The following is a 23,823-nucleotide window of genomic DNA, read 5'->3' on the forward strand; positions in this document are numbered from 1 at the left end:
TAAATATCTTCTTACTGTATGTTCCAGTCTATGCATCCGATGAAGTGGGCTGTAGCCCACGAAAGCTTATGCTCAAATAAATGTGTTAGTCTCTAAGGTGCCACAAGTACTCCTGTTCTGTTTACTGAATTTTCAGAAGCTCCAAAATGTCCTGGTGGGAGGGGGTGTGTCTGAGCTCAGGGCTGAAAGCTTCAGATCTTTTTTATTGTGTCTGTGTTGCTTCTATTTCCCCCCTCCTACTCTCCAAATATTACTTCAGGGAGCACCGTCTTTGTTTCGCCCCACGGTAGGGCCAGCTCCTGGGGTTTTGTTGCCCCAAGTAGCCAAAAAAAAAAAAAAAAAAAAAAAGAGCCGCGATCACAATCTGTGGCAATTCAGCCTTAAATTCATACCTTAAAGTGCCGCCCCACTCTGGAGTTGCTGCCCTAAGCACCTGCTTGATAAGCTGGTGCCTGGAGCCGGCCACGTGCAAAATACAATGGGAGATGCCATGACGTTTGTGTCCTTTTAGAAACAGTTCTTCTGGGACTTGTGACAAAGTTCCTCCTCTACCTTGGTGGGTCCTGCGCTTATTGGTGGATTTGCTCACCTCAGTGATCTTCCCCACAGTCTGGATCAACTCCTCCTGTGTCTGATCAGGAGTTGGGAGGTTTGGGGGGAACCTGGGCCCACCCCCTACTCTGGGTTCCAGCCCAGGGTCCTGTGGATTGCAGCTGTCTATAGCACCTCCTGTACCAGCGGCATGACAGCTACAACTCCCTGGGCTACTTCCCCATGGCCTCCTCCAAACACCTTCTTTATCCTCACCACAGGACCTTCCTTCTGGTGTCTGATAACGCTTGTATTTCTCAGTCCTCCAGCAGCACACCCTCTCACTCTCAGCTCCTTGAGCCTCTTGCTCCCTGCTCCTCACACACGCACCTCACTTTATCCACAAACACGAGCAGAACTTAAAGGATGCTGTCAGGGCCCTGACCTGGAGCCAGATGCCATCTGGCTGCTTCCAGATCATGGGGAAGCTCTTCAACAATGGCTTGATGGTACAACGCACCCCCAGCTGCTTTCCAGACTCCCTGTGTTGCCTCCCACTCTGTCCCCTGAGCTGTGTTTCAGGAGCAAAGCCCAGCTCCATTGCGGGGGAAGCCATGTCACTGGATAGCCTGCCCTGTGGCTCACCAAGCAGCAGAAACTCTACAGAGGCTTTGCCTCCAACCCAGGTGATCTGCTGCTTCCCTCACAGGCAGAGAACCCACCTTGATTTGGAGGCCTGTAAGAGCAATGGGCTGTAGGTCATAATGCTGTCCCAAGGGGAACAAACCACCTAGCTTGGGAGTCTGTGTGGAACTACCTGCACATCGGGGCTGGGAGGGGGAAATCTTTCTCCAGCTCATGCTGTCTGTTCTAGGGGAAGCCTCTCTCTCTCCCCACATTGTCCCTCGCTGTTGTGTGAGGGATGGGGCAGGAGGAGGGATGGGAGTTCACAGAAAGCATGTGACTCTGTTTCCCCCATCATATGTCTGTTCCCCAGGACACTGTGGTTGCCCTTGAAGCCTTAACCTTGTATGGCCTCAAGACCTACAGCAAAGAGGGCCCTGACCTCCATGCTTCCATCTCCTCTGAGGGCTTCAGCCATGAGATCCAGGTGAACACCAATCGGCTTCTGCCGAGACAGCACAGCTTCCAGCCATCCCCAGCAGCTACACAGTGCAGGCTCAGGGCCAGGGGTACCTGTTCCTCCAGGTCAGTCTGAGCAAGGAAGAGGGGTCCTCTCTGAGTGAAGACCCCATTGAGCCAGCCATGGGCGTAAGAAGGAGATGAGAGTACTCCTGGGTATTCAGGCTGAACTGGAGAGCAGGCAATTGGGAACTACCCTGCCGCAGGTCCCAAGGACTGGGTGGATGGGGTAGCAAGGGGTCTGAGAGGGGTTTTTATGTCTCTCAGTCAGTGATGGTGGAGTCCCTCCCCATCAAGCCGGAGGAGCTGCTGTCTTCCAGGAGGCCTGGCGACTAATTGCTAGACACAGCAGGACAGTTCAGCCACCCAACCTGCCCAGTCCTCAGGATGGTCCTTTCTCCCGACTGTGTGAGACAGCAGGAGGCCTGGAGAGCACAGTTTGCTCTGTGACATCTGCTCCTGCACTAGGGGTCTCTGTCCATGTCTGCCTCTCTCTATGTCTCCTGACAGGCTACCCTGCGATACAACATCCCTCCCCCCATTCCTCTTGGGAGGCCTAAGTGCTGCTGCGGACCCAGCTGCTGGTGAGACCTGTTTGCTAGCTAATATCTGGCCAATCTCACCCTCAGCACTGCATCCCAGGGCAGGCCTGCCCCTGCTATACACTTGCTAGTTGAGTGTGCTCTCCAGTGTCCCAGTGAGCAGTCTGGGCACTGCAGCAGACTGAGTGCTAGGGTGACACAGATAGGGGCCATGGGCAGAGATTTCCCTCCAGAGACCCAAGGCTGTAGAACTTGCTCTTCATGTGGAGCCAGCTGAGCCCAGAGCTTGATAACTTCAGGGCATGCTGCCAGTGCCAGTGTTTTCATAATGGATGGATTGATGATGTCTCCTCTGGGGACCTGACCCATCCAACAAAAGAAGAGGATGGATCCCAAAGGAGCTTTCCTTTTGTGTCAGGGAATGTAGACAGAGAGGCCAGATGCACAATGGTGGGTGGTTTAGGTAATAGGCACATAATAATATATCTCATCTGCCCTAGGATCTTCAAGAGGAGAGGAGCTAGAGACATATCAGGGGGTGGTGTTGTTCTGGGCCAACTCTGTGGCCACCAAGGAGGTCACTATTCTTGGAATGCACTGCTCCAAAAGCCAAGGCCCTCACTACTCAAGCTAAAGGGGAATCCCCAATAGCTGGTACCAGTGCAGGACCTATGACACACAGATGAGCAGTTCTGAGTCTAGCCAGTCTAGGCTATTGGTATGTTCTCTCTTTATTATGAGTAAGTGTGCTGGCATTGCATTTGGCTCTTCTTTCATGGTTTCTGACAAATGTGTTTCCTAGTCAATTCCCCTGCCTCTTACAGATGAAAATGCTGTGACAGATTACAGTGCCCCCTGCCTGTGAGGTGAGGAGGTGGTGCAGCCTCTCATGCTTTGTATGTGACTATTTGGCGCAAGCTGGGAGGCCTGAAAGTTTCATTCAAGAAAAACACCAGCATGGATAAAAGCATGTTGAGGGTGGGAGGGGACTGGCGTACAGCAGAACCCTGTTTATCTGATCTACTTGGGACCCCGGCCAGATTAGATCAACATAAATTCAAGTAACTGGAGAATGGGGAAGTGCAATGCTGCAGTGCTCTCTAGTGGCCCAGGGGAGATCGCCCCCCCTTCTGGACCTGCGTGCGGTGGTTGTCCGGTTAGCATGGACAGACGGTTAATGGAGGGACGGATAAACGGGGTTCAACTGTAATTAAGGGGATTGCTTCTGCCAGTATTTAAATTGGGGTGATGAGATTGTTGCTGTGGAGATGAAAGAATCTGTATTGCTGATCTTCCTGAACCATCCAGTTACCCAGCTTGGGGCTGGCTGGAAATGGCACTGGAATGACGGAAGGGTGCAGAGCCGTCCTCCAGGGTCCCTGAGTGCTCAAGCCCTGGGGGGTGTGTTAGTTGGTCAGTAGGCGTCATGCACCTCCTGTTGCCATAACAATGGCTCTACTCTGTGGCTGGACAGAAATCAGCAGCAAGTTAACTTGTTAGGGGACCATGTCATTATTGCTAGGATTTTACTAAGCCCCAAAATGGATCCTGACCACTCTGTATTTAAACAGAGCATTGGCCTGCTAAACGCAAGGTTGTGAGTCCAATCCTGGAGTGGGTCATTTAGGAAACTGGGGTAAAAAAACAAACAACTGCCTGGGGATTAGTCCTGCTTTGAGCAGGGGATTGGACTAGATGACCTCCTGAGGTCCCTTCTAACCCTGATATTCTATGAACATCTGTTTCAGTATCTTCCTCATGAGACAGGGCTGTGTATGAGCAGAGAACTGGACTTGGATTTTGGACATCTAGGCCCCGTTCTTGGCTCTGCTGGATGACCCTGGACAAATAATTTGATCTGTGCACTTTCCTTTCCCCTTATCTGTACAAGGGGCATGGAGTGGGAAGATACCTGTCTCCAAAGGGTGAGGTGACACTCAGCTTATTCATGTGTGCAAAGCCCTTTAGCATTCTCAGATGAAAGATGCTAGGGAAGGCAAAATGTTATTGTAATGAACAGACTAATGTGCATAGGCAAAACACCTCTACCCCGATATAACGCAGTCCTCGGGAGCCAAAAAATCTTACCGCATTACAGGTGGAACCCTGTTATGTCGGGGTAGCAGTGGGCAGGGCCGGCATTTCCATTTAGGTGACCTAGACCGTCGCCTAGGGCACCAGGATTCGGGAGGGTGGCAGGCTGCTCCGGTGGACCTCCCGCAGGTGTGCCTCAGGGAGCCACAGGACCAGCTTGGGGCGGTGAAATGGCTAAAGCCGGCCCTGCGCCTAGGGCGCCAAAAACCCTGGCGCCGCTCCTGGCAGTGGGGTAGCGGTGGCAAGGCTCCAACAGTGATTTAAAGAGCCCCGGTCTCCAGCCACTTTGCAGGGAGCCCCAGGCCCTTTATATCTCTGCCCGAGCCCCACAGCCAGATATAACGCGATAAAGCAGCCCCGCCCCCGCAGAGCGCTGCTTTACCGCGTTAATACCCAAATTCGTGTTAAATTAGGTCGTGTTATATCGGGGTAGAGGCGTACCACCTTCTGCTGGATGGAATCAGCACCACCTTATGCTGTCAGTGGAGTGATATTCTCCTTTAGCTTTAGCTCAAGTGGTTGCGGCCTGGGATGTTGAAGCAGCAGGAGGGGATTGCTATCCTTGCTGTTGCTGGGAAGTTTCATATGGCCAAAGTGTCCTAAATCTCCATCGGCCGCTTGTGTTATTTTTTCTCAGGGTTGTGTGTGTTTCTTTTTTCTTTCCCCCTCCCCATGTCAGTCAGGAACACTTTGTAAATCCTTTGCTTTCCTTTTCACAGGATTGGGACAGTCAGCTGCTGACAGCTTTCCAACAGTCCTCTGTCAGTCATGCCCCACTGATGTCAGATACCATAGTGAGAGATTATGGGTGACAGGACTAATCAATTACCAGAACCAGGGAACTCACATCTGCTGATTATGCACCATCATCATCCCTGCGAGATCCCATCATTCTGCAGTGACCATCAAACGAACCTTGCATGCAATTTTTTAATTCTTTTCCTTGGGCAATTCCCCAGATTAAATTGACTTGAAGCCAGACACCCTCCTCCTGGAAAGAAAAGTCAGACAGGAACTGCGAGCAGGGCAGGAAGCCATAATCCAGTCTCCCCAGCCAGAAGCTCCTCCATGAATCCCTCACAGGTTCCCTACAATGCAGCACAGCCATTGCCTTCCCCACTTCCCAGCAGGAGGCTGCAGGAAGGTTATCAAGCTGTGGTGGGAGTCACTGCTGGATGCTTCGCTTCTATCCAGCCTCCTCCCCCCTGTGCTGAAAGACAGGGCAGAGCAATTATCCACTACACTACAAACTCACTACAAACACTTGGGAGATTCTGTCCCCCTTGGTATCATCTGGGAAAGCAGCGAGGCTGCTGTGTTAGAGCAGGGAGGCAGGATGGGTGTGATCCAGCCCAACCTTGGCCTCAGTGGGTTTTGGCACAGGCCCTGCCTTGGCCAGCAGTGGGTAGGCTTCTTAGCTCCTTGGGCGGAGTTCTGTCTTAGATCCAGCCCCAGTGAAGTGTTTTCTGGAGTGAGGCTCCATTTTATCCCTTCAGAGGCAGCTTGCACAGAGTCAGCGACAGCTGCCTGGTGTGTGTAGTGGTTGCAGGAACCAACAGGAGACAGGGACAAATAGCTCAGCCCCACTCCTCAGGCCAGATTCCTTCTCCCCCCCCAGACATGGTGGCACCATCCCAGCTGCTGCTCCCTTTTTACCCCATGACAAGCAGGGCTCCTGCTTCCCCCACAACTCCTCCCTCCCACCACAAGGGTTTCAGCTCCCCGCACAACAGAGTGGTCCTTCCACCCCCACAGGAGACCCCTCTCTCAGCCCTTCTTCCCCAGTCCCCTGCAGGGATTCCTCGCTGTGTCCTGACAAGTGCTCCTCACGACCTAGCAGCCACCCGACTCTCCCCTGGGGCACCTCCTGCCCTCTGGAGTCCCATCATATCCCACCCCAGACATCCCCTCTCACCCACCCCGCCCCCAGCTGTCAGCTCCCGAGCTGCTGGTTAGCCTCTCTGTGGGCCAGAGCTCACACCTACCTCAGCTGCAGGCAGTGTTATAGTCAGCCAGGGCTCGTTCCTCTGCAATGGGAAACAAGAAAGCCAGAATTACACCTGGGGTATAGTGTGCAGCGTCTGACACCAGCTCCCTTCAGCCACAGCTTGGAGGCCACGAAGAGCCTCAGCTCCCTGCCTGTATACACAGCAGCCACGACAACCCACCTGGCTGGTAGTAGTCATAGACTTTGATGTTGGCTGGTTTCAGGCCCTTCACCTCAATCTCTTGTTCCAGTTGCAGGACAAAAGTCTGTGACTCATCGCTCAGCTTGTGGAGGTAGGAGGGAGACCAGCCCGGGAAGGGAGGGTTAGAGAGAAAGAAGTTACACACCTGCCTTGGTCAGGGCTTGACGTGACTTTCTCCTCTTAAAGCGCTCCAGGCTGTTAGAGGGTCAGGATTTTAGAAAAGGAGCAACTACCAGGATTGGCAAACACCAGACATAGGGACAGGGCTATACAAGCTTCCCCACTGAACAGCCCTGCCAATGCCCTTCAGTCCTGCCCTGAAGCCCCCTGCTATTACAGTGCTGGGCTCTCCACACAGCTCTGCCAATGCCCCTCAGTCCTGCCCTGCAGCCCAGCCACCCCTACTTCTTGTCCAGACCAAAAGCTATTGTTCAAATTTACTTTCTCCAGATAAATGAAGATTGCATCAATTTTCACCTCCATTTTCCTAATGAGGGGTCTCTGCTGCAGCTGAGATAGGAGATAAGAAAATTTCTGAGCTCCTCTTCCTCCCCCCAGGGAAAGGAGTGTGAGAAGGTCTATAGCAGGGGAAGGCAACCTATGGCACACGTGCCAAAGGCAGCACGCAAGCTGATTTTCAGTGGCACTCTCATTGCCTGGGTCCTGGCCACTGGTCCAAGGGGCTCTGCATTTTAATTTACTTTTAAATGAAGCTTCTTAAACATTTTTAAAACCTTGTTTACTTTACATACAATAATAGTTTAGTTATATATTATAGACTTATAGAAAGAGACCTTCTAAAGACGTTAAAATGTATTACTGGCACGCAAAACCTTACATTAAAGTGAATAAATGAAGACTCGGCACACCACTGCTGAAAGGTTGCCGACCCCTGGACTATAGGTTCAGAGGGATGGTCTGAGAAGTGCCCCACCTCTGCTCTTATGTCAGGTTTCATTTCCTCAGGTGTCCCCTCATGGAGAGTTTATTCATAGATTCCGAGGCCGGAAGGTACCACTGTGACCTCAACATAGACCATAAAACATCCCCAAAATAATTCCTAGAGTTGGTTTAAACACTGTCAGTGATGGAGAACCCACCATGACTGCTGGTAACATGTTCCAGTGGTTCATTACTGTCACTGTTAAAAATATGTGCTTTACTCGTGATAATTCTTGCAGGCCCAGGGAAGAGCAGGGTCCTGCCCAGATGCTCTCCAAATGAGCTGGGACAATCTCCCCCTCCCAGGAGCGAGGGGCATGGATATGGTGTACATGGCTACCGCCTGTAAATCCTCTTTGCAGCAACTGGAGCAGTTCTGGGTCCATCTGCTGGACATATGCTCTGATTCACAATCAGGCCAGTTGCTGTTTGGTCTGACTCCTCGCCCAGCTCACGAATACTAGTACTGCTCCAAACACAGGAGAGGGAAGGCTCCAGATTCCCAGAAGCTAGGCAGCCTGGGAGTAGAGTGTAGAGAGAGATCAGTGGTGACCCAAGGTAGTACAAAGGCTCCAAGTGTTATGGAGGATTGTGGGAGCAGCTGAGTGAGGGCTGAGCAGCAAGTGAACAGAGGGGTTCCCACAGCTGTCTAAGCGTCCCCGCCCTCGCAAGGACAGATCCCACCAGTGATTCACCACCTCACCCTTCGCCATGGCCCCCATTCTGATGCCAAGGTTCCTTACCGATATGCGGGAGCCCGAAGCCAGACTGAATCCAGACAGCAGGGAGACCTCCACAATCACCATGTTGGAAGTGACTCTGCTCCCGATGTAGCTGGGAGTGGGGAGATGATCAGACTGTGAGCAAGGGCTAAATGAGTCTGTAACATTTCCTCCCCATCAGTCCTCGCCAGCACAGTGTCCTGGCAGGGAGATGAGGCCTTGCATTTGAAGATCTGGGGGCTAATGGGATCACCCTGCTCTTAACTGCCCCACCCTCTTGGGTATCCCTCAGAGATTCCCTTCTTTGTACCTATCAGGCTCCTCCCCCCACTGGTTAAAGCTGCAGGACCCTCCTACTGTCCCACCCCCTTGACAGGCAACTGGTTCTGACCTTCCTCCCCATCTCTCCCTGCTGTCCTTTCCCCACACGGATAAGCACCCCAGCCCTTTGGCTTGCCTTATTCCCAGCTACCAAAGCTCTCTGCATCCCCCAGCCAGGTGGCCTGATCTCCTGCCCAGCTCTGACACTCCCTGCTTTGCTCCAAGCAGAGGCTGCGTCACAGGCAAATGGTGTATACATGGGGGGAAATTGCAGGGTTACCTGACGTGGATGTGGACGGTGAGGAAGCGCGCATTGCCCTTGGCGCAGTCGATCAGCTGTGTGGTGACGCGCAGAGAGAAGGTCATGGAGACTCATGGAGGAGGCTCATAGTATCTCAGCACTGTCTGCAGAGGAGCAAGAGGAGGGGAAGTGACAAATCAGAAATGCCGTGTGGAGGGAAGCGGCAGATTTCCCAACCCCGACCAGCAGCAATTCCCCCTTGTCTCAGACACACTCCCCAGTGACTCACCTGGGCATAGACGCAGCCACTGCCCTGGGCCTGCACTGAGAACTCCCCGGGGATTTCCATTAGCACTGCTTGCTGCAGCAGCAGCCGGTTCTTGTGAGTGACCTGGAACTTCCTCTCAAAGTTCCCCTGAGACTTCACCGTCACTGTCACCTGTGCCAATGTGCTGAATGTCCGGGCTGCATACTTAGCCAGGGCCTGCAGTGCAACCACCGTATCCTGGGAAGGAAGAGACAGCTACCTCACTGTTTGTGTCAAACCCTGTGGGCATAGGGAGTGACCTGTGCACCTGGGGAATACCCCCCTCCATTCTCCAAGTGCAGCGGGATCTGTGCCCCTGGGTATAAGCACTAGGCTTCTCCTCCCTCTGCTTGAATACAGGGGCACTCCCCAAAGGAATTAGCAGCGGGATTCACATTCTCTGTTCCTGAGTGCAGCAGGGGCCACAGCCCACAACATTAGCACTGGGTACATAGCACCAGCTCCCAAGAACAATCACCCTGCAAGGCACTAGCACCTGCATTCACCCTCCCAGGCAGTGGGATAACTCCCCCGGGCAAAGCAGTGCTAGTGTTTGCTCTCCTGGGGCCACAAAGAGTCTGAAGTAAGCAGGATGAAGTTTAATAAAGACAAATGCAAAGTGCTCCACTTAGGAAGGAACAATCAGTTTCACACATACAGATTGGGAAGAGACTGTCTAGGAAGGAGTATGGCAGAAAGGGATCTAGGGGTTATAGTGGACCACAAGCTAAATATGAGTCAACAGTGTGATGCTGTTGCAAAAAAAGCAAACATGATTCTGGGATGCATTAACAGGTGTGTTGTGAGCAAGACATGAGAAGTCATTCTTCCACTCTACTCTGCGCTGGTTAGGCCTCAGCTGGAGTATTGTGTCCAGTTCTGGGCACCGCATTTCAAGAAAGATGTGGAGAAATTGGAGAGGGTCCAGAGAAGAGCAACAAGAATGATTAAAGGTCTTGAGAACATGACCTATGAAGGAAGGCTGAAGGAATTGGGTTTGTTTAGTTTGGAAAACAGAAGACTGAGAGGGGACATGATAGCAGTTTTCAGGTATCTAAAAGGGTGTCATCAGGAGGAGGGAGAAAACTTGTTCACCTTAGCCTCCAATGATAGAACAAGAAGCAATGGGCTTAAACTGTAGCAAGGGAGGTTTAGGTTGGACATTAGGAAAAAGTTCCTAACTGACAGGGTGGTTGAACACTGGAATAAATTGCCTAGGGAGGTTGTGGAATCTCCATCTCTGGAGATATTTAAGAGTAGGTTAGATAAATGTCTATCAGGAATGGTCTAGACAGTATTTGGTCCTGCCATGAGGGCAGGGGACTGGACTCGATGACTTCTCAAGGTCCCTTCCAGTCCTAGAGTCTATGAATCTAAAAAGCTGCCCTGTATGGAGATTCAGCTCCCAACCTATTCCTCCACCCGACACCCTAGAGGGAGAGGGGCTCTGTCTTTGATGGGAGCCACTTATCACCTGGGTGGAAGCAAACCCTCCGTGGGCATTCTGCTGCCGGGCCAACCAGGCCACGATGCCGGCAGCAGTGGCCATGTCCTCTGCGTTTATGCGTGGTTTGGAGACGTAAGCCAGGAGCACATAGGCTGTCAGCTCAACATCCACTGACTGAGTCCCAGGCCAGAAATCTGTGGCAGCCGGGGAGCTGGGATTGGGGCTCCAGTGGATTTGGCCTCCTAGGAAAGGAAAATATAACACACGAGTTACCTGGGGGAAAATGCATCTCTAGAGATGGGGAAAGCCCTAGTGGAATCATCCCAGCCATCCCCAGGAGCCCAACCCAGGATTGCTCCCTACAGTCTGTGCTCTGGGGATTTGTCCAGTCCTAGATCTCAGTGTTCTGAATGATGGGCCTTCCACCCCTTCCCTTGAGGAAAGTTGCTCATTCTCACAGAATCCTCTGTGTTAGGAAGTGTTTCCTGATTGTCCAACCTGAAATACCCCCTGTTGCTCTACTGCAGCCCGTGAGATCCACCCCCACAATCCACTTCCTCTTCCTGCTTGGTGATCACACCCTTCACATAAAAGCAGCAAAGAATCCTGTGGCACCTTATAGACTAACAGACGTTTTGGAGCATGAGCTTTCGTGGGTGAATACCCACTTCCTCAGATGCATGTATTCACCCACGAAAGCTCATGCTCCAAAACGTCTGTTAGTCTATAAGGTGCCACAGGATTCTTTGCTGCTTTTACAGATCCAGACTAACACGGCTACCCTCTGATACTTGACACCCTTCACATACTGTAGCCTGTTACCATGTTCACTGTTCCTGTCCAGCAGCCTGCAGGACCCCTGCTCCTGGAAGTGCTCCAACAGCTCTAAATATCCGACAAAATCAGAGCATTTGTAATCGGGCGGAGGGTTTCAAAAGCACTCAGCCCTGGCCTACCTCTGTTCCCATGGAAGTCGCTGAGAGTTTTGCCATTTGCATGTGCGTGTTAGGTTTTACTGCTGAGTATGTCTGGGCAGGTCTAACTCCTGGAGCCTGCAGTGCAGTTAAAAGCCATGAAAGCAGCCTCCTGAGCCCCTGTTCAGTCCCTCACAAAGCAGCCTGCCTGGCTTTACAGACTTCAAACCCCACAGGGCTTGACCTGCGCTGCCGCTGCCTACTGACCATTCACACCGCACTGGGCAGGTGCATGCTGCTTTGCTCCCAGCAAATCAGACAACAGTCCCTGCCCTGAAGAGCTGCCAGTCTAACCCAGTACCTGATCTGATGGCCTGTTCATCCAGCTTGTACAGCAGCTCCTGGGTCACCTCATAGTCCCCGGCCAGGGCGAAGGCATAGGCCAACACGGCTTCCGTGTAAATGTTGGTGACATTGTGAACGGCGTGAATGAGGCAACGTAAGGCGGGCTGCACCATGCTGCCCTGTGCAGGAGAAGATGCCCACACAGTCACATCTCAGACAACTGGTATCCCTTTATCTGCAGGCTAGCTAGGACCATGTACAAACTTGGGGACAATTGCACTAACTTCAGTGGGCTTAAACTGGGGATGAATGAGACCCCTCGAGTCTGCACTGGTACAGCAGCTACACCGGCACAGCAACACTATGGGCCAGTCTCTGATCTCTGTGAAACAGGTGTAACTCCGTGAATGCCAGTAGAGTTACTCCAGCTACGCTTGTGTAACAGAGCAGAATCTGCCCCACTGAGTGCTTTTAACTCTACACCGCAACAGCTCTACAATGTGCCTGCCGTGGAGATGCACCAGGACTCCTGCATTACTAACCCCACTGCTCTGTCACACCATGCCAATTATGCCGAGTGTGAGCTTCCTCCAGGCAGTGCCTTATCAACACCTGGCCTGGCAGATGCCAACAGTGGAACAGCCTCAGAGCCCTGCCCTCTTGGTGCCATGCCACAGAAACGGTTGCAGCAGTGCGAACTTCTCTAAAGCAGTGCCCCATCAGTGCCTGCCCAGAGGGATTCCAGCCTGCTCAGCTTCCTCACAGCAGTGCCCAGCTAAAGCCCTAAAGGAGGAAAGGGGGAGATGGGGGGATGAGGCGGACAGGTTCACCTTCAGTGGCTGCCCCAGCTCCAGCAGTGCTGCAGTGATGTAGGCCCCCAGAGAGATCTCATCATTCACACCACCCTGCGGAAAGTATCAGAACATAGAGAGATGGGAGAGTGGACATGCAGCACATGTTAGCAATCAAATGCCATTCTAATGGGTGTGACCCCTGTGGAGAGCCCCGGGGCCTAGTCAAGACCCATTTTCCTATTTAAAGGGGTTTCTAGGGTTGAGGAGGTGTTTCCTTGGGGTGTGTCCCCTGTGAGAATCCTAAGGGATCTACCCTAGACTCTGTTCCCTATAGGGCTGGTGAGAGGAATCCCAGGGCTGATCTCCCAGGATTCTCCTTGGCCCCCATAATCCTTTCCTGTCACAGCATCTGCCCATGTGTGCTCAGCTCCCCTATTTGGTTTGGCTTCTATTTACCTTCATGGAAGAGTGGAAGAGCCTCCCTTTGTTGGTAAAGCAGCCACTGGGAAGCTGGTGAAGCTCCAGCCATTTCAAGGCATCTTGAATGTTCTTGTCATCTATGAAGATGGATTTTTTGGCTTGTCCAAAACTCTTAACCACAAATGCCATCAGCCTAGGAAGGTGGGGGTCAGGGAAGGTGTGGGGGGGGACATGGGGAGAGACAGACAAAGACACAAAAGCTTAAATTCCTCCCCAGCAGCAGACCATTGAACTCAGCACCATTACACCAAGAATGACTTTGGTCCAGCTGATTTATACAGTGAGAGGTAGAAGCAGGGCCGCCCGGGGGGGGGGGCAAGAGCGGCAATTTGCCCCGGGCTCCGCAGGGGCCCCCACGAGAGTTTTTTGGGGCCCCTGGAGCGGGGTCCTTCACTCGCTCGGGGGCCCCAGAAAACTCTTGCGGGGCCGGGCCCTGGAGCTTCTTCTGCTCCCGGTCTTCGCTGGCGGGGGAGTCCTTCCGCTCCGGGGCGGAAGGACCCCCCGCCATCGCATTACCGCCGAAGCGGGACCTGCCGCCGAAGTGCAACCCGGTCTCTGGCGGTAATTCGGCAGCGGGGGGCCCTTCCGTTCAGGGACCTGCCGCCGAAGTGCCCCAAAGACCCGCTGCGGGGGCCCCCCGCCACCAAATTACTGCCGAAGAGCGGGCTGCACTTCGGCGGCGGGTCTCGCTTCGGCGGTAATTCGCCGGCGGGGGGCCCCCCACAGGTCTTCAGGGCACTTCAGCAGCGGGTCCCAGAACAGAAGGGCCCCCCGCCGCAGAACAGGGCCGGCTCTAGACATTTCGCTGCACGGGAGGGCCCCTGCTGCTTGCCGGTCCCACGGCTCCTGTGGACCTCCCGCACGCGTGCCTGCGGGAGGTCAACTGGAGCCGCCTGCCACCGATGGCCCCAGGCCCCCGGAATCCTCTGGGCGGCCCTGGGTAGAAGTTCCCCATTTGGTCCCATCCAGCCCTTCTCTGTAGGACCAACTCAGCATGGCTTCCCTACAGTGCATGTTCTAGTGCTTTGTCCAGTCTAGTTTGAAAAGTCCAATGTGATGGGCCCTTGCTTTCTTCTCCTGGGAATCAGTTCCCACCTCTCACTACCAGGAAGAGTTCCTAATCTTCAGTCTATATTCCCCCTTTCTTAATTCCATCCCATTATCCCCAAGTAACCTGTCATGCCTCCAACCACTAATCCCTCTCCCTCCTCCTTGTTTATGTCTTGCAGATACCTGTGGGCAGTTGTCTAAGGGGACTGGGAGGGGGAGGGGGTGTGATTATGGCATCACAGAGCCAAACCAGGCAGATTCAGCAATTTCCATTTCTCTTCCACCCACCTGATCATTTTGGTTTCTCTTCTCTGAGCTTTCTACAGTCTGTCAATGGCTTCCTGCCCTGGGATGCCCAGAGCCACAGAGCTGGGCACTAGCTTTCCCCACCCCTGCCCTGCTCTGTGAGGCGATTCCCCTGTGTGTGCCACCCAAACCACACTGGCCATCTAGCAGCCATATCACTTTGCCAATGCCTATCTAATCTGCTCTCACTAGGCCTTTCTCAGAGTCACTGCTCCCAGCAAAGGCATGTGTGTATCAGATGATCTTTCCCCAGTTGTAGCAGCAGGCATCTATCCAGGCTGAGCATCAGAAGCAAGGGAAGGCACCAGCTCTTACCACATGTTCCCCTCTCTATCACGCTCCCCAAAGGCACTGTAAGCACCATGGCTGTGCTTATACAGGAGCTGCCTCTGGTACCCTGGGGATAGGGGAAAGAAAACTCATATACTGCACAGCAGTGCCAGGGAGAAGGCCGATAGTGACAGAGGGGTGCAGGAGAGGGGCAGGAGGTTATTGGCACAGCAGATGCCAGGCTGGATGCTAGTGGAGCTGGGCTCAAGGTACTTGCCGCTGTGCAGGAATCCCGTTGCCCTCTCCCTGATCTCCGGGGTCAGCTGCCCCGTCTTCTCCAGATACTGCAGCACGTAGATGATGGGGGCAAACAGCCCCATGTTCTGCTCCCCACAGCCACTGGGCATCTGCACCAGCCAGTCCAGGTTCTGCAGCGCCGTCCCCATGATGTCACCTGCCAGGGGGAGGGGAAAAAAGAACCTTCAGTGCAATCTTAAATGCTTTCTTGTGGCTGATCATTCAAAACAACCTGGGGTGCCCAGCCCAGATCTGACAGGTCAATCTTTAATTACCAGGATGAGAGCTATGGCTGTGGGGATGCAGGAGTGGGACTCATGGGAAGTTATGGGTGTTTGGCAAATGTCTAATCTGGGGAGAACAACACAGGTTGGATACAGTGTGAACTGACTGAAAACCTTTTGCCTCAATCCTCCAGTTAAAAATGCTGAACTGAACTCTAATTACAATGAGCCCTGCTTGTAAAAGGATACCAATGGGGCTGTTTGGCTGTGCTGAGAGGTGACCATGTTACACAGGGAGAGTAACACAGAGGCACTCTTGCAGGGCCTGAGATTTTACTGGCCTTTAAGGCAAGCAGATAGTGTTAGTAGGTAAGTGGCAGCTTGGATGTCATTATGTTTCATCACTGCAGTTGCCTCAATCTTTTATCTGTCCAGATCAGAAGGACTGAAATCCAAAGAGGATAGTATCTGTTCTCACCTGACTGGGAGTGGAAAATGCTGTAAATCTGAGGTGGAGAAGTCTTCTTCTCTGTTATATCCTAGGGGCTGTCTTAAAGCAAGTCTCTTGGGGTACGTCTACACTACAGGATTATTCTGATTTTACATGAACTGGTTTTGTAAGACAAATTGTATAAAGTCTAGTGCATGCGGCCACACAAAGCACAATAATTCGGTGGTGTGCGTCCATGTACCGAGGCTAGCGTCGATTTCTGGAGCATTGCACTGTGGGTAGCTATCCCGTAGTTATCCCATAGTTTCCGCAGTCTCCCCCTCCCATTGGAATTCTGGGTTGAGATCCCAATGCATGATGGTGCAAAAACAGTGTTGCGGGTTATTATGGGTAAATGTCGTCACTCATTCCTTCCTCCGTGAAAGCAATGGCAGACAATCATTTTGCGCCCTTTTTCCCTGGATTGCTCTGGCAGACACCATAGCATGGCAACCATGGAGCCCGTTTTGCCTTTTGTCACTGTCACAGTATGTGTACTGGATGCTGCTGACAGAGGCGGTACTGCAGCGCTACACAGCAGCATTCATTTGCCTTTGCAAGGTAGCAGAGATGGTTACCAGTTGTTCTGCACCGTCTGCTGTGCCATTGTAAATTGGCGATGAGATGACGGTTATCAGTTATTCTGTACCGTCTGCTGCTGTCATGGGTGCTCCTGGCTGACCTTCGCTGAGGTCGGCCGGGGGCACAAAGACAAAAATAGGAATGACCCCCCGGGTCATTCCCTCCTTTATGTTGTATCTAAAAATAGAGTCAGTCCTGCCTAGAATATGGGGCAAGTGTATTAGAGAACCAGTGTACCAGAGAGCACAGCCGCTTTGTGTCAGATCCCGCAGAAATGATGAGCTGCATGCCATTCTAGGGGGTGCTTTTGCAACAACCCCACCCGTTGCTTCCCTCCTCTCCCAACCCTCCTGGGCTACTATTGCAGGGTCCCCCCATTTGTGTGATGAAGTAATAAAGAATGCAGGAATAAGAAACACTGACTTTTTAGTGGGATAAAATGAGGGGGAGGCAGCCTCCAGCTGCTATGATAGTCCAGGCAGGACATTAAACAGCGTGGGGGAGAGGAGCCCAGCATCCCACTGCTATGATAGTCCACGCAGTACAGAATCTTTTCTTTAGACATGAACGGGGAGGGGCTGATGGAGCTCAGCCCCCAGTTGCTATGATGAGGACTGTTACCAGCCATTCTGTACCATCTGCTGGGAATAACCGGGAGTCATTCCTATTTTTACCCAGGCGCCCCCAGCCGACCTCACCTGAGGCCAGCCAGGAGCACTCATGGGATGATGATAAGACGGCTACCAGTCCTTCTGCACTGTACCGTCTGCCACCAGGGAAGGGAGGGGAGAGGATGCTGCTGTTCAGTGCCGCGGCACCGCGTCTACCAGCAGCATGCAGTAGACATACCGTGACATTGAAAAAAGTCAAGAAATTAATTTTTTCCCTTTTCTTTCACGGGGGGGAGGGGGAGTAAATTGACGAGATATACCCTGAACCACCCTGGACAATGTGTTTGACCCTACAGGCATTGGGAGCTCAGCCAAGAATGCAAACACTTTTCGGAGACTGCAGGGACTGTGGGATAGCTAGAGTCCTCAGTCCTCCCTCCCTTCCTCCACGAGCGTCCATTTGATTCTTTGGCTTTCCGTTACGCTTGTCATACAGCACTGTGCTGTGGACTCTGTATCATAGCCTGGAGATTTTTTTCAAATGCTTTGGCATTTCGTCCTCTGTAACGAAGCTCTGATAGAACAGATTTGTCTTCCCATACAGCTGTCAGATCCAGTATCTCCCATACGGTCCATGCTGGAGCTCTTTTTGGATTTGGGACTGCATTGCCACCCATGCTGATCAGAGCTCCATGCTGGGCAAACAGGAAATGAAATTCAAAAGTTCGCGGGGCTTTTCCTGTCTACCTGGCCACTGCATCCGAGTTCAGATTGCTTTCCAGAGTGGTCACAGTGGTGCACTGTGGGATACCACTCGGATGCTAATACCGTCGATTTGCGGCCACACTAACCCCAATCCGTTATGGTAATACCAATTTCAGCGCTACTCCTCTCGTCGGGGAGGAGTACAGAAACCGGTTTTAAGAGCCCTTTATATCGATATAAAGGGCCTCGTGTGGACGGGTGCAGGGTTAAATCGGTTTAACGCTACTAAAATCGGTTTAAACGCGTAGTGTAGACCAGGCCTTATAGTGCAGTCAGGAGCCCCAGCCATGACTGCCTCATCCTGTAGCAATCCTGTATTGGGTCACTAGGCAGCACAGCCTATGAGTGAATCCACAAGTCAGAGCCAGAGAGAACCTCAGAGTCTCTCTGTGTCCAGCAGCCTCTGTAAAGAATCCCCCTTGGCTTCATTACAGCTGAGGCCAGTCTGTTCTCCACTGCAAGGCTGTGCTACAGCTGTGAAACTCAACACAGCTGTAAGCATTATTGAGTATATCCCAGCCAAGCTCCCAAAGTCCTGTCCCAGCCAGCACTGGGCTCAGTGTAGGCCTTGGCCTGCATTCTCTGGGGGCAGCCTCTTTGGTCCAAAGTCCTGCTCAGGAAGGTGCAGAGGATCTTCCTCCAGGACAATCCCTTCCCCTTTAAGGTTGGGGTGCCAATCTAGAACTTCTGAACCAAGGTGGTTGGAAAATCTTGCAGAGATTCGCTAATAAACAAGCATCAAATCTTTTGAGGATTCGTCTGTCACTAATGGGACATGGCTGCCCAGCTCAGCACCTGTTTGTCTGTAACATGAGTCAGTGAGCTCACACACTGGAGCAACTTACCCAAGACAGAGATGGTAGCTCTGGCTGATCCTTTCACTACATTAGCAGGGAGGGTGAGGGACACAGGGTCTTTGACTGTATTTCCTGATGATCACACATTAAAGAAACAGCATTAGAAATCAAGCTGTAGGAATCCACCCAAGGAGACGAGGTGGTTAGCAATAAATCAGAGGTGTTCACATCTGGATCGCCCCCATCATCCTGGCCAGAGCAATCCACTCTCCAGGACTCTGGGTAGTCCCAGTTTTAAAAATTCCCCAGTGATGGAGCTCCCAACACTCCTGTGGGGGAGACTCTCCCAGCTTTGTTATCATCCTGTCTAATGTACCACCCTTTGCTCATTTTCACCTGGCCAGCCCCACTTATGCCATCAGATCCCTCACCTGCAGCCCTTAGTTACTTGTTGTGATCCCCATTACAGCAGTACTTGCAGATCCTGCACTAACTCTTTACAAGGCACTGGCAGAATGACTATGGAGATAAAATGGCATCAGAATTTGAAAGCCATTACCCCAAACTCCAAGCATATAGATTCAAATTTGGTCACCACTTGGCTGGGCATCTTCCTGGGAAAAACCTAGAATGCTGCAGGGAGGGGCGTGGGGGACTCAAGGGGGCAGGGGTTCTTCCCTCTGAGTTATCACTGGCCTCAATGCCCCAGTGTGGTGCTAGAGGGCGCTGTGCTGGAGGGAACCGGGTGGGAGGCTCAGCAGAGGGTGCTTTGTCCCCTGGTTGCGTGGTAGACGCAGTGGAATGCCAACGAGAGGGATTATTTTTTGTCTTTTCATGTCCTGATACATCACACCGAATGAGTTTTACATATTCTTTTATCTGCCATCCCTGCACACCAGTTCCATTCCCTGCCCCTAGTGAATGCAGGGACAAGGCTCCTGAGACCCCTCCAGTGCAGCCCTCCTACCTCCTCTAGGGCACAGCAGGCAGCTGTGAGCCTTCTCCACGAGCACTCCCTCTGGCTGTTGGAGCAGAGACGGGGGCATTGGAGTGGACAAACAGGGTTACAAACAAGATTTCCAAACAGCTGCAAAATCCATGTGTGATTTCGGGTCTCAAGGGATTGTGCCTGAGCAGTCAGGAGCTTTACTCCCATTAGCCTCGGGCTGGGGTCTCTCTCCTTTTATCCCCAGAGGGCTGGGCTTGAGCTGCCCGCCACAAGGACCCCAGTGTTCCAGTCACAGTCAGCTCAAGGGAGCCAGAGGAACAAACCTCGAGGGAGGCGGCACCCTGGTCTGTGATCACATGCTGGAACTGGCGTCTGATGGAGACTGGAGGCGAGAAAAGCACAGATGGGAGCATGGGTATGGCATGCAGGGTGGTATGGGAAATGGTGCAGTGGGGAGGGTATAAGCAGGAGAGTTATAGGAGTGCTGGGGACAGCAGTGACTGGTGCAAAGGCTTTGGGATGCTGGCTTCAGCCAATGACACAGAATGAGAACTTTGTTCCCCAAATGCTCCTCCCCCCCTTCAACTAGGGAAATGGGGTGACCCATGATCCAGAATCGTAAGGGACAGAGGGAAGCCTGGCCTCATACTGACCTGGACTAGCAGGGGTTTGACCAGTGTATCCTTCCGTGGCATTGCTCGGGGGAAGATCCTCCTGCCTCCACACTGTGGTATGTTGTCCATCACCACTGTGCTGACCATTATATTCACTACCCCTGTCAATCAATTTGAACAGTGTCTGCCTCACAACTAGTGCCAGGCTGAGGCAATGTGCCCCAGCTGACATTTTGTTGACACTGATCAGGTGGGGGGCTGGAAGGTCTTACTCTAGCTGGTCCTGATAGTCTGAATGGTCTCATTGGCCTAGATTGGCCAGCTGGTCTAACTGACCAGTAAGGATTGCTGACCCCTTGTGTAAGTGACTCAGTGATGTTACACCAGGAGTGATTTTGGCCCATTAAGAATATCACTGTAAATGGTAAGTGCACTTCAACACAGGTGGAGAGGGAAGACTCAGCAGCTACTTGAAAACTGAAGTCCCTCTTTATTGACAGGCTGGGTCCGGTATGGCAGCAACAATGCGAGCTTGCCTTGCATGTACCTGTGTGCCTCTCCCTACCCAAGGTCAATAAGAGTCTGCCCCACCTTCAAGGGACATGAGAGAGGGACTCCAAATTCCATCCATCCTGTCAATGGATGGGGGAGGCAATTAGTGCCAAGGTGGTTTTGCGTCTTGTCCTACTAGGAACTGGACTGAGAGCCAAGTGGGGACCCAAAAGTGAAAGGCTCCATATAACACTCCCCAGTCTCTCTGTGCCACCCAGCCCCTCTTACTCGCCCCTCCGCCACTGTCCCTGCCCTACCCAATGTTGTGGCTGTCATGTTCCATGAGAAGGTTCTGGATTCTTCTGCACACAGGCAGTGGATGTACCTGCAGCTCCTGCATAGCTCCAGCCAGAAGTCTGGGGATTTAGCCAGGGACACTTGGATCTGAACGAATGACAGAGGTAGGCAAGTGATTAGCCCTGCCTGGAAAGCCCAGCTGCTGGATGTAGAGCTCCAGGGCATGGCAGGGCTGCTCCATCGAGCGTGCTGCCACGTGGAGTGGCAGGAGCACTCACCTGGATGCATTGCTGCAGGTAGTTGAAGACTGTGGCCTTTAGAGTGAAGGTCTCTTCCCGGACCACAGAGTACGGCAGCGTCACATCCACAAAGAAGGGGTGGAATGTCACAAGGCTCGTGGTTGGGGCAAGTCCAAAGCCCAGCTTGGCCACGCAGAACATCCCAGCTTTCCACTCGGTGATAGTGTCAGGCACTGTGACTGGGACGTCCCTGTGTCCAGTGGGACTGAGAGCAGGAGAACCATCATATAAAGCAATTTAACGCACCACCTTACAATGGGAGCAAAGCCAGGGTCCCAGGCTCAGTGTGTGCAGTTGCAATCCTGATATTATGGAGCAGCCAATAACCCTAATCTCAGGACAACTCGCTAGTCCATTGATATTAGCCCTCCTTAGGAATGAAAAAGAGATGGAAAGAGACTTTGTACTGAGCCATATCTGGTCCATCCCCCAGGCCAGGATGGCTCCTACAATCTGTTCTCCTAGGCTTTGGCCAGGGATCATTTAAAACATCCTCAATGATAGAGCTTCCATCCTGCCGCCCTTGGGGAGACTCTTCTATAGTCCAGCAGACCCTCATTGTTAGTGTTTCCTGTTACATCCAGATTTGTGGGTTCCAACCCAAACATACTGGGAATGGGAGCCACACTTTGAATTCAGCTGGGAGCGTCTACCAAGTTGAGAACTTGGTGTTGAACCAAGTAGAGGATGCCCACTGAGTGGGGATGCTAGGTCCTGAACCAAAAGGTGTGTTTTTCTGTGTTAAGTGTGGTGAGAGCTGAACTTTGCTCCCCAAGTTCCCAGCTGGTTTTTTGTTTGGCACATTACAAATATAGGGTTCAGCTTTAAGGAGGGCTTTAAACTAGGTTCGATGGGGACAGGTGAGCAAACCCCACAGGTAAGTGGGGAACAAGACCTGGGAGATGGGTTGGAAACAGGAGGGAGCATGGGCTATAATGGCAGAGAGAAAGTAGGGTCAGGGCAAAGCTGGGAGGCAAGATCAAACCAGTATCTTAGATTCCTATATACAAATGCAAGAAGTATGGGTAATAAGCAGGAAGAACTGGAAGTGCTAATAAATAAATACAACTATGACATTGTTGGCATTACTGAAACTTGGTGGGATAATACACACGACTGGAATGTTGGTGTAGATGGGTATAGTTTGCTCAGGAAGGATAGACAGGGGAAAAAGGGAGGAGGTGTTGCCTTATATATTAAAAATGTACACACTTGGACTGAGGTGGAGATGGATATAGGAGATGGAAGTGTTGAGAGTCTCTGGGTTAGGCTAAAAGGGGTAAAAAACACGGGTGATGTCGTGCTGGGAGTCTATTACAGGCCACCTAATCAGGTGGAAGAGGTGGATGAGGCTTTTTTCAAACAACTAACAAAATCATCCAAAGCCCAAGATTTGGTGGTGATGAGGGACTTCAACTATCCAGATATATGTTGGGAAAATAACACCGCGGGGCACAGACTAAACAATAAGTTCCTGGACTGCATTGCAGACAACTTTTTATTTCAGAAAGTTGAAAAAGCTACTGGGGGGAAGCTGTTCTAGACTTGATTTTAACAAATAGGGAGGAACTCGTTGAGAATTTGAAAGTAGAAGGAAGCTTGAGTGAAAGTGATCATGAAATCATAGAGTTTGCAATTCTAAGGAAGGGTAGAAGAGAGTACAGCAAAATAGAGACAATGGATTTCAGGAAGGCGGATTTTGGTAAGCTCAGAGAGCTGATAGGTAAGGTCCCATGGGAATCAAGACTGAGGGGAAAAACAACTGAGGAGAGTTGGCAGTTTTTCAAAGGGATGCTATTAAGGGCCCAAAAGCAAGCTATTCCAATGGTTAGGAAAGATAGAAAATGTGGCAAAAGACCACCTTGGCTTAACTATGAGATCTTGCGTGACCTACAAAATAAAAAGGCATCATATAAAAAATGGAAACTAGGTCAGATCACAAAGGACGAATATAGGCAAATAACACAGGAATGCAGAGGCAAGATTAGAAAGGCAAAGGCACAAAATGAGCTCAAACTAGCTATGGGAATAAAGGGAAACAAGAAGACTTTTTATCAATACATTAGAAGCAAGAGGAAGACCAAGGACAGGGTAAGCCCACTGCTCAGTGAGGAGGGGGAAACAGTAATGGGAGACTTGGAAATGGCAGAGATGCTTAATGACTTCTTTGTTTCGGTCTTCACTGAGAAGTCTGAAGGAAGTCTAGTATAGTGAATGCTTACGGGAAGAGGGTAGGTTTAGAAGATAAAATAAAAAAAGAGCAAGTAAAAAATCACTTAGAAAAGTTAGATGCCTGCAAGTCACCAGGGCCTGATGAAATGCATCCTAGAATACTCAAGGAGTTAATAGAGGAGGTATCTGAGCCTCTAGCTATTATCTTTGGGACATCACGGGAGACGGGGGAGATTCCAGAAGACTGGAAGGGGGCAAATATAGTGCCCATCTATAAAAAGGGAAATAAAAACAACCCAGGAAACTACAGACCAGTTAGTTTAACTTCTGTGCCAGGGAAGATAATGGAGCAGGTAATTAAAGAAATCATCTGCAAACACTTGGAAGGTGGTAAGGTGATGGGGAATAGCCAGCATGGATTTGTAAAGAACAAATCGTGTCAAACTAATCTGAAGACATTCTTTGATAGGATAACGAGCCTTGTGGATAAGGGAGAAGCGGTGGATGTGATATACCTAGACTTTAGTAAGGCATTTGATACGGTCTCGCATGATATCCTTATCGATAAACTAGGCAAATACAATTTAGATGGGGCT

General features: G+C 51.6%; 1 protein-coding gene across 1 annotated transcript in view; it reads right to left on the minus strand.

Moving 5' to 3' along the window:
* Positions 1-5,372: 5,372 nt before the first annotated feature.
* LOC115644506 (alpha-2-macroglobulin-like protein 1) overlaps positions 5,373-23,823 on the minus strand; it is a 46,480-nt gene continuing 28,029 nt past the window's right edge. Inside the window, 18 exon segments of the mRNA XM_030548955.1 lie at positions 5,373-5,520; positions 6,296-6,337; positions 6,479-6,581; positions 6,941-7,009; positions 8,185-8,275; positions 8,765-8,889; positions 9,015-9,230; positions 10,507-10,721; positions 11,755-11,917; positions 12,569-12,643; positions 12,989-13,145; positions 14,684-14,765; positions 14,916-15,092; positions 18,453-18,536; positions 19,372-19,426; positions 20,007-20,128; positions 20,777-20,903; positions 21,035-21,260. Coding sequence (XP_030404815.1) covers positions 6,297-6,337; positions 6,479-6,581; positions 6,941-7,009; positions 8,185-8,275; positions 8,765-8,889; positions 9,015-9,230; positions 10,507-10,721; positions 11,755-11,917; positions 12,569-12,643; positions 12,989-13,145; positions 14,684-14,765; positions 14,916-15,092; positions 18,453-18,536; positions 19,372-19,426; positions 20,007-20,128; positions 20,777-20,903; positions 21,035-21,260 — 2,128 coding nt within the window. The 3' untranslated portion in view covers positions 5,373-5,520; position 6,296.

This window comes from Gopherus evgoodei, chromosome 1 (assembly GCF_007399415.2).
Source record: "Gopherus evgoodei ecotype Sinaloan lineage chromosome 1, rGopEvg1_v1.p, whole genome shotgun sequence".
NCBI classification, from domain to species: domain Eukaryota; kingdom Metazoa; phylum Chordata; order Testudines; family Testudinidae; genus Gopherus; species Gopherus evgoodei.